Raw genomic sequence first — 16,135 nt, forward strand, 5'->3', positions numbered from 1 at the left:
CATGTGTTTAGCTATTCCTCTGCCTCCTTTGATAATGGTACATGTAATAAATGTAGTTTATTTGCCGTGTTGGAGGCAAGGCTCAGTGAATTGGAAGCGTGACTCCATACCATGGGAACTCAATCACTAGCTACTGTAGTTAGCCAGCCCCCAGTAGCCAGTGAGGACTGACCCAGCATAGCTCCCAGTGTAGCTCCTTCTCTCCCCCAGCAGTTCCCGAGATGCCAGGAAGCAAGGGTGGCTGGGTCACTGTCTGAAGGAAGCATTGCCCTAAGCAGGAGCCCACGGTTCACCACCAACCAGTTCATGTTTCTAACATGTTCTCCCCACTCAGTGACACATCCGCTGAGAAACCAACTCTGATTATTAGCAGCTCCATAGTGAGAAATGTGAAGTTAGCAAAACCGGCAGCCATAGTCAAATGTATTTCTGCGGCCAGAGCGGGCAACACTGAATCAAATTTAAAACTGCTGGCTAAGGATAAGTGTAAATATAGTAAAATTATTATTCACGTTGGCGGTAACGACTCCTGATTACGCCAAGTGGAGGCCCCCTGCCCCTAATCTAATAAAAATTATCACCACCACTGCAATAGTACAACAAAATCACAACAAAATAGTACAACAAAGTCATCTAAAGCTGTATTAGTAAACAATAATATCAGACTATCATACTCATTTATTTTGTCTTACTGAAACCTGGCAGTGTCATGAAGAATATGTTAGCTTAAATAAATCCACTCCCCCCAGGCGTATTAATACTCACACTCCTCGGACACCGACTGAGGAGGTGGAGTTGCAACCATTTTCAACTCAAGCCTAATAATCAACCCTAATAACCTCAACCTAAATTTAATTATTAACTAATTATTATTAACTAAGTCATTTGTAAGCCTTGTTCTTAGTCTTTCACGCCCAACCTTTACAGCCATTTCTGATAATGATATTCTTAGCACTGCGTTTATCTCATTATTAGACTCAATTGGCTTCTTTCAGAATGTAAATAAACCCACTTTTAATCACACCCTCAACCTTGTTCTGGCATATGGCATCGGAATTGAACATTTATAGTCTTTCCACAAAATCCTATTTTATCTGACCATTACTTAATAACTTTTGAATTCCTATTACTGGACTACATGCCATTACACAAAAATGTCCTCTCTAGATGTCTATCTGATAGTGCTGTAGCTAAATTGAAGGAAGCAATTCCAGAGAAGTGCAGTCGACAATCAGTTGTGTGACTTGCTACATAACAATAGTTTATTTGAGGATTTTCAGTCAGGATTTAGAGTGCACCATAGCACAGAGACACTGATGAAAACTACAAATGAATGACTTGCATTGGACAAAGGATTTCTCTGTACTTGTCTTGTTAGATCTTAGTGCTGCATTTGACACCATGTTAATGATGAATCCTCAATGCACACATAAGTTAGACACGGAGTTCCACAAGGTTCCGTGCTTGGACCGATACTATTCACCTTATACATGCTTCCTCTAGGTAATATTATTAGGAAATACTCAGATGCAGATGATACCCAATTATATTTATGAATGAAGCTAGATGAAACCAATCAATTAACTAAACTCCAAGCATGCCTTAAGGACATAAAGACCTGGATGACCTGCAATTTTCTGCTACTAAACTCAGACAAAACTGAAAAGTACAATAACAAAGTTATTGTGCTTGGCCATAAAAACCTCAGAAACACATTATCTAATGATATAGCTACTCTGGATGGCAATACTTTGGCCTCACTCTGGCCCCCACTAAATGGTAAATGCTAAATGTACCTCATTTATATAGCGCCTTTCTAGTCTTCTGACCACTCATAGGGCTTTTACACTACAAGTCACATTCACCCATTAGCACACACATTCATGTGCTGATGGCAGAGGCTGCCATGCAAGGTGCCTGCTCATCAGGAGGAGTTTTTTAATCTTTCACACATACATTCATACATTCACACACCGATGGAACAGACTTCAGGAGCAACGGGATTCAGTATCTTGCCCAAGGACACTTCCAAGGACATGTGGACTGGAGGAGCTGGGAATCAGCCACCAATCCTCCGATTAGTGGACATCCCACTCTGCCTCCTGAGCCACAGTTGCTCCTAGAACCCGGCGCTCCCACAATGTAGGCTTACTTGTTCCTAGAGTCTCCAAACATAGAATGGGAGGCAGAGCCTTCAACTGTCAGGCTCCTCATTATGGGTCCGGGAGGCAGACACCCTTCTCTCTGTTTAAGAGTAGGCTTAAAACTTTCCTTTTTGATAAAGCTTATAGTTAGGGCTGGCCAGGCTCGCCTTGGACCAGCCCCTACTTATGCTGCTATAGGCCTAAACTGTCAGGGGACTTCCCATGATACACTGAGCTCCTCTCTTCTCCTCTCCCTCTCCATCTGTATGCATTCACTCCCCATTAATGCATTATGGATCGCCTGCTGCTTGTGGCTGTGGACCACCTGCTGTCCCCTTGGTCCAGCTTGACGCCCAACGCTACTACTATTATTATTAGTCATATTTGTCAACTGCTACCACTATCATTATTAGTCATATTTATATTATATTGTTACTGTGCTTCTCTGTGTCTCTCTCTCCCCCCTCCCCCTCCTTCTTTCTCTCTCAACCCAACTGGTCAAGGCAGATGGCCAACCACATAGAGCCTGGTTCTGCTTGAGGTTTCTCCCCATTAAAGTGGAGTGTCACCAAGTGCTTGCTCATCAGGGAATGTTGGTGCTCTGTAAATTAAAGAGTATGGTCTAGACCTGCTCTATGTGAAAAGTGCCCTGAGATAACATTTGTTGTGATTTGGCACTATATAAATAAAATTGACTTGACTTGACATGTCAGTACATGCAGGCAGGTATATTTAAGTGTGATGGTATAGTAAACCTGATGTACTTATCATACTCCATATCATACTTCAAATGATATGTGTGCATAACAGCCATTAGTGTTTTTGTTGGGCAACTAAACTTATTTACTTGGGATAATACAATTACATTTCATATTTCATTCAGGGACATGTAAATTCAAATCATTTTGATTTGTTTTAGGTTCCCACACACTGCTGAAAATGTATAGCGCAAGTGAATGGTATAATTTCCTTGGTTCAGTATTGAAAGTTCAGTCCCAGTATGTCCACTGTGTCTTTCACTTTTTGATCATTGTGTTTTTCTAAATTATGTTTGATTTACATTTTGTTGATTCAGTGGTCTGTGGGGGGGCAACATTTTCTTCTAAGGCTGGCTGTATGTTGCCAACTTTTTCTACTGTTTCAACACTGATTCATTTTTCCTTTTCAGAATGTGCTGCAAACTAGGGCTGCAACTAATGATTATTGTCATTATTGATTAATGTTATTTATTCATTCCTTTAATTTTGTAGTAAAAAATACCCATCGCAAGTTCCCAAAGCCCCAAGGTGACGTCTTACAGTAAATTTCTTGTTTTGCTCGACCAACACTCCAAAACCCAAAGGTATTTATTTTGCAATCAAAAACAGAGAAAATCAGAAAATCTTCTCATTTGAGAAGCTGGAACCAGCAAAAGTTTATAATTTCAAACTGTGCATGAGTCTAATAGTCTATGGAGCTGCACTTGGAAATGTCACTCAACAAATCTGCTGTAATACATCTGGCCTTTCCATAAATTCTACTGACTGTATTAAACAAACCAGATAAAAGTAGTTAATTAGTGAGCTTTAGAGGTGCTGATAGGTGGATTCTGTTATCTTTACACAAAGTTAGGATAACTGTTTCCCCCTGTTTCCAGTTTTTGTGCTAAGCTAAGCTAACTGGCTGCTGGCTGTAGCTTCATATTTACCGAGCAGACATGATAGTTGTATTAATCATCTCATCAAACTGTCAGAAATAAAACAAATAAGCATATTTAACAAAATGTTGAACTATTCCTTTAAGAGAAGTTAAACTTGATCTCCAAACATCACTTCTACTCTCTATATCTTTTGCTCCATTTATCACATGATTTCTTTCCCAGCATCCATGAGGAGAGCAGCATGCTGACTGTCTGGGGCAGTTACCAGCAACAAGAAGAGAAGATAGGGGGAGATGAAAGAAAGAGAAAAGATCGGTGCTCCTGGTTTTGCCTTTTTCAGTCCCAGCTGTTCTCAAGTGGAAGCATGCCGAGGCCTGATCGGACAGCACTCTGAAATGGTTACAAGCTTGATTCATTACCCCCAAATCATCAATCACAGACCTTAAATGTTTTCCCCTTTAGCCCCAACATCTGCTACCAGACTGGCAAAACAGTCGACAAATAATGGCTGTGATTGCCTCAATTTCATCGCTAGTTCCTTGCAGTTGGAGAGAGAGAGGATCTGATGGCACTCTTTTAAGAGTTAGGAGAGGATTATGTTCTGTAGATGTTGCAGATTGGCCCTGAAAGGCTTCTAGTCCAGTTCAGGAAGAAAGCTCTGTGTGAGAAGGAGATGGAGAGGGATATCAACCACTCAGCATAACAGCGGGAGCATGTAAACCTCTGCACTAAAAATTATGATGAGTCCTTCCTCTGGTTAATCAGGGAACACACTAATTACACTCTATAAAACAGAGAGGGGCTTCTCGTAAGTCTTGCTGCAGCCATGTGAATAAGAGCAGAAGTATAACAGGGTAACAGGAAAACAAGTCAAGCTCTGACTGGAACCATGACTCATTTTCTGCTCCACAAGTGTTAATGATGGGATGCCTGCCCACTTTGCTCCACCTCTTCATGCATCTTATTGGCCCTTGAATAAAGTGAAACTCATGTAAATGGAGATCCTGAATGCCAACCTGCAACATCTTTGCTGGCCTTGGATAACACCGCATCCTTGAATGCTTTGGCATCAGCTTACGAACGAGCTCCTCCGGGCTTTCAAACATTTACAACAAGAGAGCAAGCTCAGAAACAGAGGGTGGCCGAGGGTAGAAAGCCAAGACTCAAAGGCCCGGTTCGACATTCAAAGACAAGTTGAGCGTTTACAGTCATCAACGGTGCGCTGAGTTCCAGCAACAATAACTGAGAGCGACAGGGAGCCTGGATGGGGTACAGGCAGAAAACAAGGACAGATGTGTCCATAAACTGAGGAAGCTGCGGGGCATCTCTCTTGTCTTTAAGATTGTTACAGTCTATTTATCACTCTCTTGTTCCCAATCCAAAGTGGTGAAGACTCTTGGTGACGGTCAAATTCATCAATTAGAGAAATGGAAGTTTAAAGGCCACATGTGATGAAAAAAAGTTTCCGTTTGTAGTGGTTGCTAATGGTTTTTGCAGTCTTTTACAGGTTAACATGATATGGATATGGAATACAAACCAAACAAACAAAAGAGAGAGGTTGTAACACTTCCTTCTAAACTTAAGTAACCAACAGTACAGTCCAAGGACTAAACTATTGATATAACATGCATATAATCAATAAAAGATTACTTATAGTGGAGTTATTATATGCACCGCAAGTATGATTTTCACTGCACAAAATGACCAAAATACATCTGCAGGAATGTTGACATGGTTGTTGATTACCACCAATGACTCGGTGATTGCTTTGCCAGGTGTTGGGATTTTTGGCGGTCAGACTTCATTTGCTGGCCTTTTCTCCTGTTTTGGAACAAATACTCCCTGGCCATGGATATTCTGAAATGCAGCCAGTCTCTTGCACTCACATTTTGAATTGCTCAACCACAGAGGACGGTGCTACTACTGGTGTCATGTGGCATTTTGTATTCAAGCCAAAGCAAATGATTAAGTGGTATTACTTGTTAAAATGTATTTCTATTGAACTTATGCGGTAATTAAAATTATAAAAAGTCGCAAACAGAAGGTGGTGTAAGAAAGAGACCTCATTTGTTCTTGGCAGAGGTATCAGATTACTTAATGCCTTCATAAGGGAAAGAGTTTACATTATCAGGGTGTTGGATAACAGCAGCATCTTGTGTGCACCTGTGAAGATGTCTTGGCCCAGCCCTGGAGAACGTCCATCTTTGCCGTTGTAGAGGTGCTGCGTGGGGGCAGAGCCCTGGAGGTGCTGCATGGACAGACAGTCACTCAAGACGTCCGGCTCCAGGTGAGGGCACGGCCGAAGCTGTCAATCACAAACATAGGAATAGACGTCATGATATTTACAAGAAATGATGGTTAGTCATTTACTAAGAACTCCATCTGTTTTGCAAGATTACACAACCTACAGTAAGAACAAAAACAGCTTCAGTTTTGCTTATTTGTACATTGGACTCTATGTAGAGTGTGTTATTTCATGTTTTCTCTTTTTGCAATAATGTGATTGTAATGTTAATTTGAAACAGTAACTCAGCAAATGAGAATACATTATCAGTCAGGGAGAACCAGAGGAAAGATCATACACTCCCTTTTGAGTCATGTGTTGGCATTGAACATGGTGGGTAAGTGATCACTGTACCAACTCAGAGCCAGTGCAAGATTGCTTCTGTTTCTCTCACTGCCAATAGTAATGGGGACAACTGAAGACACATTTCAGCTGGAGAGTCGATCACACGCCACGCAGAAGAAACCTAAAGCTAAGGAAACTAATGTCAGTTGGAGAAATGGGACATCTGTCTTATGGATCAGTGGAACAGCTGACCTCTGTTGTATACATCAGTGGATTTAACTGCAATAAAACATTACAGTTACTGAGGTACCTGCCAGGACTGCACTAACAGCCACATCTTTCCTTTCCTCGGGAGATTTACCTTCAAAGACACTGTTAAGTCACGACAGGGATCGGGATAGTAGTATAGCTGTTTATCAGCGGTAGGCAGAAAGACAGTGTAATGCAGCAAGGCTGGCCAGAAGTATGACACCAACTGGAGAACTGGGACTCTACCAAAAGTCAAAATGGCATCTGCTTTGGCTCCAATATCAGATGACTATTTAGATATTCCGTGTTTTTCTTATCCTCAACAAATCCAATGAATCCAAGATCAATGCCAACAATGAATTAAATCAACACCAGTGCAGCTTGTGAAGCAAAAACCTAAAATAGCTAATTCCTCTGTGCCATAGACCTCCATTTTTGTCCAAAAACTAATAAAACACATCAGTGAGCCACAATGTTGCAATGGGTGACATGTTCCTGCATCATGTATTTGGTAATTTGTCATTGGCATAACATTTTGTAATTTGTGGTATGTTGTGTATTTTGGAGAATGTGATTGAAAATCTACCCACTTCACATTATTATTAAACAAATATATCAGCCATATTCCATGACCTTTTTTACTTCTCAATATACGTCAAAAATATGTCGAAAATGCGTCGAAAATGCGTCAACAGCTATATATTAGCAAGCTAATGTTAGTTTTGTCAGTTAGCTACATAATAGTTATACCTTGAAGTCACTTGGTGTAAACAATTAATTAATCAACTAATTAATCTTCATTCATTTACTCTTTATGTTTTATTTACAAAGAACATGTATCCTGTTTTAATTCAGTGGTGTGTTAATCTCCACTTAGCAATAACTTACATTATAACTAGACTCATTTCGAACTTAACAGCTGGTGAAATCTGCTCCTAATTACTGACTCCGATGTAGGTTTAGTTTGTCAGAAAATCAAAATGTATTTTTGTCATCGTGTTCTGATATTAAGTATCTTGACTCTAGTGTATAATAGTACGAAGTGGTAACTTTATGATGCCAAGATGTATAAAAATCTGGCACAGTTGCTGTGAGTCATTTGGATCAGTACCAGTAAAATGTAAGAAAAGTGCAGCAGTTACAGATGACAAGGTCAATTTCGCTCAACAAGATTTTTTTGTCTTCATCATGATTCCAACCCTTTCAGTCAGTCTGTCTATCTGTCAATCCTAAAATCCAGCCTTTGTTATTCCATAGAAATCAATTCCACATTTTGATTTTGTGGTTGGAGTCGCTGACATTATTCAACATTATCATTATGACAATCTACCTTCTGATTATTCCCACCAAGTTCATTGACAGCAATGAGCCAAGCAGACAGATAACTTTAACTGTGACTTACATCTTTTAAGGCCTTCCACCTTTTTGGCCACAAAAATCACCAATGATTGAACTTTTCAACATGATTTTTCTCAACAGTTTTACAGCTGGCATCCTCTACATTATAATTTCACACCTAGATACTGTATCAGTAAATGTGCATGTGCACACCCTCCTGGGGATCGTTATGAGTGCCCTGCAAAACGTTCATCACATGTAATTGGGGCTCTGTTTTCCCCACAGCAACACTCCTAACAGGCCTGCTCCAAGAGTGGAGTAAGAGCGTTTGTTTGACATTTGTCCATAACATCTTGCCACTGGGGTATTCCGCACTACAGCTTATTAACAATGCTACAAGCACACATATGTTTCCCTTTACAACTCTAAGCAAAGGAACACATCATCCAGCCTGCCACTATCCAGCCCCTTCCACAACAATGAGCCCATTCTCTCTGTTATTTACCCTCTTCCAGTCAGGGAAAGAATGGGCTTTTGACCATGAACACGATGAAATGTGGTCAAACCTGATCTATTGTCGGGGAAACGATTCTCAAAGCCGCCCCTCCTCTCCACCTCCGGCCTCCCAACCCCTAAATTAAACTAACTAGATGGATCTGTGGATAATGTGCATCAGAGCAGGACAGATTACATAAAGTGGTCTGTTTGTAAAACTTGTAGCTCTAATGTATTGACTTGTATAAGATCACAATGGAAGCTGACCAACAAAAAGATGCACAGCAGTTCTTGAGCAGGGTACAACAGTGGTGCAGTCTACATTACACACAAAGCCACACAAATGTATGCCCACTATAATTTTTTAATACATATTGAAAAATGAACCATGATAGATACTGTGAATTAAATCATTTAAAAAAATAATTTACTATGGACTTCAAGTTTGACTTTATGCAACTTTCGTTTGCTTTTATTCAGTGCTCAAAAATGAGAAAAAGACACATGTAAAAAGTGACTATATATTTTTTTTCCATATTTTGGTGGCATTTTGGCAAACTGACAATATGTTTCTGACAAAGTTTCCACTTGACAACACCACTGGGCTATGTATATATATTTTTTTATACCGTTTCCCTCCCACTGTCTTACCTTTCTACGCACCTGTTGCTCTTTGGCCGAGTGGATCTTGACATGTTTGCGTAGGGAGCTGGGATCTGTGTATCGCTTGGTACAGCCGGGGATCTGACACGCGTACGGTTTCTGCAAGCAGGGAGAAAGTATTTCACATCAATTTAAAGAGTGAAACACATTTAAATTCACTTTACTGTAAGACGGACACACAGAAAAAAGCAGGGCAGCTATAAAGAAGAAACCACAGAAATCGGGAAATTAAGGAGCAAAATGAATATACAGTAAGTATGAAATTTGTTAAAGTAAAGGCAAGGGGTAAGTCCTACCTTTCGGCTGAGAAAGGCACAGAATTTGAAGTAAGAAGAAGAGGGGAAAAGCAAGAAAAGAAAAAACAATTGATCAATTATAAAATAATGAAATATCGAATTATCTACCTGTAAGACAGGGTTTTGTTTTGTTAGTATCTGTTTCACTTGCTGCTGCATGTAGGTCTCCCTCCCCTTTCTGAAACCTCACTCCTGGTACCGACATCATCAATACTGCATGTTTAATATAAATACTTAAGATGTACCTGAAATACTCCTCTAACATAGGACATGTTTGGTTGTGATACACGAGCATTTTTTGCATTGTTAAGAATTTTTTTTTTTAAATGTAGTCATTTGAATATTGTGGCCCATGTAGAGTTAATCTTTATTAAAGTTGTATAGTGGTATTCCATACAATCAGTCTATATGTCAGTGTGTGTGCTGACATACAGGTACAGATAGGTTGTGTAGGGGGAGGCAGACAATTAGTGTAACAGAAATGGCATCTGTGAAACAACTGCACTGTCTTGGAGTTTCCTCATCATTTCACATTCCTCTCATTAACCAAGCAAATATAGCATGTAGCTCGCTGATTGAAGGATTTTTCCCTCATGGCAATTTTTTTTCATCCTCTGGAATATAAGATGGCCATTAAAGTGTAAGGGGATACGCGTCTTTAATAGCTCTGCCTCCATACCTCTACCTTCTCTGTAAATAACCCATTGTTATTCTAAGACGCTTACAGTGCCACTCATCTCCGCCATGTTTGTTTTGCCAAGCAATGTACCCAATACAGTGCAGAACCTTGGGTAAAAAACTCAAGCATGACTTCTGTGTAGAATAAATATAATTAAAGCTTGAAAATGATTTTCCTCCAAAGTGTTTTTGGCAGAGCAGGCAGGCACAGCGAAGGCCTTAGCGGGGTGTTAATGTGAAGCCATAAGGATCGGGGTCCCAGATTAGCTGTATCATTTGGCCTACTGTGGAAAGAGTGGGTGGTGGAAGAAAATCCTTAACTGATTGAATAACACAAGTCCACATTCAGATTTCTACTTAAGTAAAAGTTCTGAATGATTTACTACTACAAACATGTGGCTTGCCAGTACAGGAACACACACGGGGAAAATATTCTGGAAATATAAATATTGTGAAAATAATGCTAAAACTATCTTATTTTTAATTACTGTAAGGTTTTGCAAAAAGTGGTGAAATTAAACATTAACTGATATTGACTGCTGCCATTCAAGTTAAGATTAAAAATAGCTTTTGTTATTCCGTATTGTAAGAATAACCTTTCAGTGATAATTATTCAAAATGCAAAGGTTTAGTTCTCTCAGAGAGACGTACACAATATGGCACATAATGCATGTGTCCCTCCTTCTTCTGTTTCTCCCTTTATTTCTTTTAATGGAGTTTCCTTCCTTTTCCATAGTAAAGGACAAAGGATAGAGGGTGTCATATGTTGTTGAGATTGTGAAACCCTATTGAGACAAATTTAAAATTTTGGGGTAAATAAAACAAATTAAATTCACTTAACTTGACTGGGTACGGCTTTTATGGCAGAAGTGCAAAATATATACTACTACTACTTGTATTTATATTAACACTGGTTTCATCAATTGATTAAATTCAGGTAGAGCTAGAGCTGACTCATTAGGAACTTGGCTAGAAGTGCTTCACACCGTGACCGGACCAGACCAGCACCAGTGAGTGTGTATTTTAGGGACAGATCACAGATTTCTATCTAGTATTAATCTTAAACATATAGATATTAAGAGATGATGTATATATTGAGATAGTTGATTATAATGCAAAATGTAGAGGAGAAAACTTAAGTTCTGTTCAGTACAACAAAGAACAAATATCTCAGCTGTATTTAAGTACATAATATGAGCAAAACAACGTATTTACTTCTAAGCTGTGTTGGTGTTCGGATGGTGATAAAGTGAGGTATTGGTGGGGTTACTGAGACATGATGAGTGGCAGCGATGGCTGACTCAACCTTTCCTTTCCAGTCCCACAGGTCAGAGAAACAGGCGAAGCTCTGTCTGGGCTCGCAGCTCCGGTCCAAGTCTGTTATGGCCCAAGCTGCGACTCGGCCTAATGGAACTGATCATTTAATGATCTGTGGCGTGTCACTGCCAGTGTAGAGAAAGTGAGAATGCCACACTGCTCACTGACTGACAGCTAATTAAAGTCTAACACTGTCAAGATGTGGGAATAGGCGTTGAAGCTTGGACGACGGCACAGTTTTTAATGTCAGTGTAAAAGTGAAGCGGAGGTACAGTATGAGCAAAGGCACACACATATATGCATTTATTGCCAGTTATTCTACTAAAAATATGATGCAAGTTTTTTAATATTTCAGTTTTGCATGTAATATTTTGGTAGAAGATGCAGCCAGTATCTGACACACGCAAATATTTATAGTCCACAGTCTTACACAGCTGTCTTTTTGCAATATACTGGCCACCCAGACTATTTTAACTGTTGGCCCGGGACAGGTTAAACATTAATCTACTCTGGTGAAACATTGTGAGGTGAGACAGAGCAGAGACTTAGTTTCTGACCGTGTCCAGGTGAGTGCGCTGATGCTTGGCGCGGTCGCTGGAGTTGCTGAAAGCTTTCTGGCAGCCGGGGTGCTGGCACAGGTACGGCTTCTCTCCTGTGTGGCTCCTCAGGTGGATCTTCAGGTTCTCCAGACGTGAAAACGCTTTGTTACAGCCTTCAAACTGTGGAGGAGGGAAGACACACACGCACAAACACACAAACACACACACACACAACACAGGAACGCATGCACACACAGATACAGATACACAAACAAAGACAAACGCACTCAGACAGGTATGGACAGGACCACACAGGGAAATAAATAAAACACCCACACGCATGCACACACACATATACACGGAGAAGCACACCCACGCACATACACACGCAGAAAAAAGTAATCAATGAGTGCAAGGCTGGTAAATTCTGCTACAATGTGGGCTCTGTATATGTGTACATCTGTGACTCAGAAAGAAGCTGTCCCACTCTTTCTCTCGGTCCCTTGATCACTGCTACAGCTGTGGGAGTTCACTCTACACCACATATTCAGCACACCGGCCATGGAAAAGTGAGAGATGCTTAAGAACATGGGTGGTATAATCGCTAACATTTTTTCCAAGGCTCTTGAGTTACGCGGCCAATCCAAAGACTTTTGTTGAAAAGCACGCCCGCTTGAAAGACAGCAGCGTACATGGCAGTACACCTGCCTCAAAATTGCAGGGGAAACTGGAGTGTGCCGTACAGCGGCGGTTAATGGGCTGTAATGCATAGCATGAGATAAGTGTTCTGCTGTGTATAGCACATTAGACTGACAAGTGACAGTGACTGTAAACAAGCTCATATCCAACCCAGCTTGGCCCATTTGATCCCAACCACTCAGCCAATGAGCACCACAGATTTGTTAACACATGAATGATTCACGAGGCTTCTCGCATGTCCACTCCTGCTCTTAAGCTGAAAAAGCAGCCGATTGGTGGATGAGGCGGCCCCTGTCAAGCCTCCCTACAGGGGCTGCTGTGTAAAGAGTCAGTGTATGGCTGTAGTATGGGAAGCATAGCTTAATATTACTTATATCCACCCAGATCTAATAAAATTCAGCAGCACGTTGACATCAATATACAGTTATCAGACTTAAATGTCACAAGTTAGAATAGGAGCAGTTGAGGAGCACGTATCGGGGCTCTTCTTCTGTCATCCTATCTGAGGACTCCAGATGCTTGGCTTGTAAGGCTGGTACATAAAGGAGAGGTGCACAAGACAGGTGGATGGATGAAGGTGGAGACAGAAGAGTAGGTGGTGGATGGAAGGATAAAAAAAACAGTCACCTTTTAAATAATCAGTTGTATAAACTGGTGAAGTAAATTCAAGCAACTATGTGAAGGATTTGATCTTACATTATCTTATGAGAAATGTGGGAGGATACTAAAAGCAAGAAATGTTTGGATTTAAGGTCTGAAACAGAGTAGTCTTCATTCTTACTTGGTCAAAAACATTAAGATGAAAACTGAGAAACAGGGAGCAATGAAAGCATTCTCTCTGGTTAAAAATATATCTCTGACTCTAAAATGCCAGACAGCATCTTTTAAGTTTCCCCACGATTATATCTTACCTAAAACAATGTCTTGCAAAGGGCTACGCTGACCTGTGCAAATACAACTTCATCCACAAACTGTTAGGAAGGCGCTATGGTCTCTACTGTCCATTGTACCCTGACCTTTAGTGAAGCCTGCTTACAACAGGTCAGGTTACGGCTAAGGAGAGAGTGACACCATTCCTCTAATGGGCCTTCAGCTTCATCTGGGCTCAATGCTCATCCCTGGTCTCCTTCATTCACTCACACAGTACAGGCAGGGCCTTCTATTCACTGAGGCTCCATTTAATATAGGCGAAACCTAAGCCAGTCATGGTAGAGCCGTGTTGGGTGACCATGCTGATCTGTGTGTGTATGTGTGTGTCTGTGTGTGTGTGTGTGTGTGTGTGTGTGTGTGTGTGTGTTTCTGTGGGTCAGTTTGGGTCTGAATCTGCTGTCTTATAGCTCCTCATGAAGTTTCTAAGACCTTTGGGTGTCTTTTCACCACTTTTTTTATTTGTCTTTGCTTTACAACAAATCATGAACTTACTAAAATGGGCAGGCAAATATGCCTCATAGAACAAAATTTGAAATTATGTCATCCATCTGCGTAGTACATATCGTTAGTGCCAATACAAAAACATTTTCCTTTTTTTTTTTTAAATTCATCACTTTAAGGAGTACAGACATGTTTCTTTCTACAAAACCTCTGTTTCTGATTAACTAAATGAGCCAAAATTCTCAAATGCATCAGTATTTAAAATATTTATAAAGAGAATGAATTGTCAAGAAAGTCAAGGCACACATTCATTACATTATAGAAGTTTAGAAGCCTGTATTTACATCACTGTCAGATCCAAGTAGTGTGTCCTCCTTTGTTTTTTTTATGCCATTAGTATTTGTTTTAACATAAAGCAGCTGTACAAAAACTTTACCTAAAATGAATACGTTCTAAACTTAATAAAATTATCATTTCAATTAAGAAATATATGATCAAAGAATAAGTAAACTAAGAATCTGATGGAGCATTTCAATGGCAACTTTAGATACTCATTTCATACTCAAAAAGTACTGAGGTTCAACAGTCAGCACTACATGCAAGAGTAAGGTATAATTATCTATTTTTGGACTTGTGTATTGTATAGTGTGAGATAAGACAACTTCGAGTAGAAATGCCCAAAGTGACCACAGTCCACATGTTTCACTACTTTACTAGACAGCAACACAAACTTGCAGTAAGGCACTGAACTGGAATGTAGCATGAAGAAAGTATCATTCAGATTTTATCAACACACGTAATATATACATATATATATATATATATATATATATATATATATATATATATATATATATACAGTCCAGACCTCAGCATACAGCCGTGGAAAATGTCTTCAGGAGTTCACATCGCACAATGTTGTACAGCAGAAACATATTATTCTAGAGTCGTGCCAATCAAATGTTTCGGATGGAAATGAGAGAAGCAGCGAGGGTGGGAAAGTTTAATAAAAATCTCAGTGCAGAGGAACATCCACCCTGCTATAGCAGCCATGACAGATACGGTCCATGCTGACTGCTGAAATATGGCGCCGAGCATTTGAGTTTGGAAAACAAACACTGCTATTATTGATGTGCCAAATGTGTGTATTTATGTATAAGGGAATAATCACTCTTTCATTGCTTTCTTTTCCGCAATACAAATTTGAGGCTAAATTATAGTTAGGGGTCCGTGGAGGAAAGCGTGTTAATCGTGTAGAGCGTATTATTACTCTGGGAGCTCGACTAGCAGGGAGACGGCTGAGCATGAGGTTTTCCTGCCTGCTGGGAAACCAATAGGCAATGCCACCTCTAGGCATGGACATTACTCAAAAACCCTGCATGAAAAATGTTATGCTACAGTGAGATGTTTTAGCATGACTAATTCGAGGGTTAAACTGACTTCTTTCAGTGAGTTCTGAGATTGTCAAAAATCTACTTTGTCTTGGATATTTGAGGCATGCAGTGCTGTTCAGTTAAAACCCAGTATTGCTCCTGTTATTGAAGGATATGAAAGTGATTTAACAGTGTGGACGTGGACTTGTGTGGTCCTATTTTTGTGAAAAAGTGACACATGGCACTTAACCCCTAAGGTTATATGTTTGATTCCCACTAGACTGACCAAGGTTAAAATTATAATGATTTTGCAACAGTAAATGTCACTATGTTCCCTATGGACCATAAAAAGTTGCCTAAAATAGGTGTAAACTGAAAGTAATGAACACATACTAGGTTAAAGTGGTATAAACAGGGAGCTGTGGTTGCTGAGGCTTCTGACACAGGATCGATTTTACCTTTGATATTATCTATGAAAACAGTTTAGACGGCACTAATCACATTAATTGCTTTAAACGTGTTTAGTTTTCCTCTCTGAAACCTCCGTCTAAGGTAAACCGGCAGATAACCACACGAGGGGAGAGGCACCGGCAGCATGGAAGGATTTGAGCCCCGTTTGACACCATTTCACTCTTGAGTAGGGGGGTTCAGTAGCTCAGTAAACATTGCAGATGACAGCGAGGTCTTGACATGGCTGAAGGGGGTGAGAGCGGGTTGAAAGGGCGGACAGGCAGCTGATCACAACAGACAGATTATGGGCCCAGC

General features: G+C 40.2%; 1 protein-coding gene across 2 annotated transcripts in view; it reads right to left on the reverse strand.

Annotated features, from left to right (window-relative positions):
• The window catches only part of LOC121901062 (zinc finger protein GLIS1), a 76,253-nt gene that overhangs the window by 11,737 nt on the left and 48,381 nt on the right, over positions 1-16,135 (reverse strand). The window contains exons 6-8 of one of the 2 annotated variants that reach the window (XM_042417702.1): positions 11,946-12,107; positions 9,086-9,196; positions 5,947-6,088 (exon numbers count right to left, since the gene is read on the reverse strand). In XM_042417702.1, the coding sequence (XP_042273636.1) occupies positions 5,947-6,088; positions 9,086-9,196; positions 11,946-12,107 (415 nt within the window). The remainder of the gene's footprint in view (positions 1-5,946; positions 6,089-9,085; positions 9,197-11,945; positions 12,108-16,135) is intronic. The other variant, XM_042417704.1, reaches the window with a different exon arrangement.

The sequence above is a fragment of the Thunnus maccoyii genome, chromosome 7, assembly GCF_910596095.1.
Source record: "Thunnus maccoyii chromosome 7, fThuMac1.1, whole genome shotgun sequence".
NCBI classification, from domain to species: domain Eukaryota; kingdom Metazoa; phylum Chordata; class Actinopteri; order Scombriformes; family Scombridae; genus Thunnus; species Thunnus maccoyii.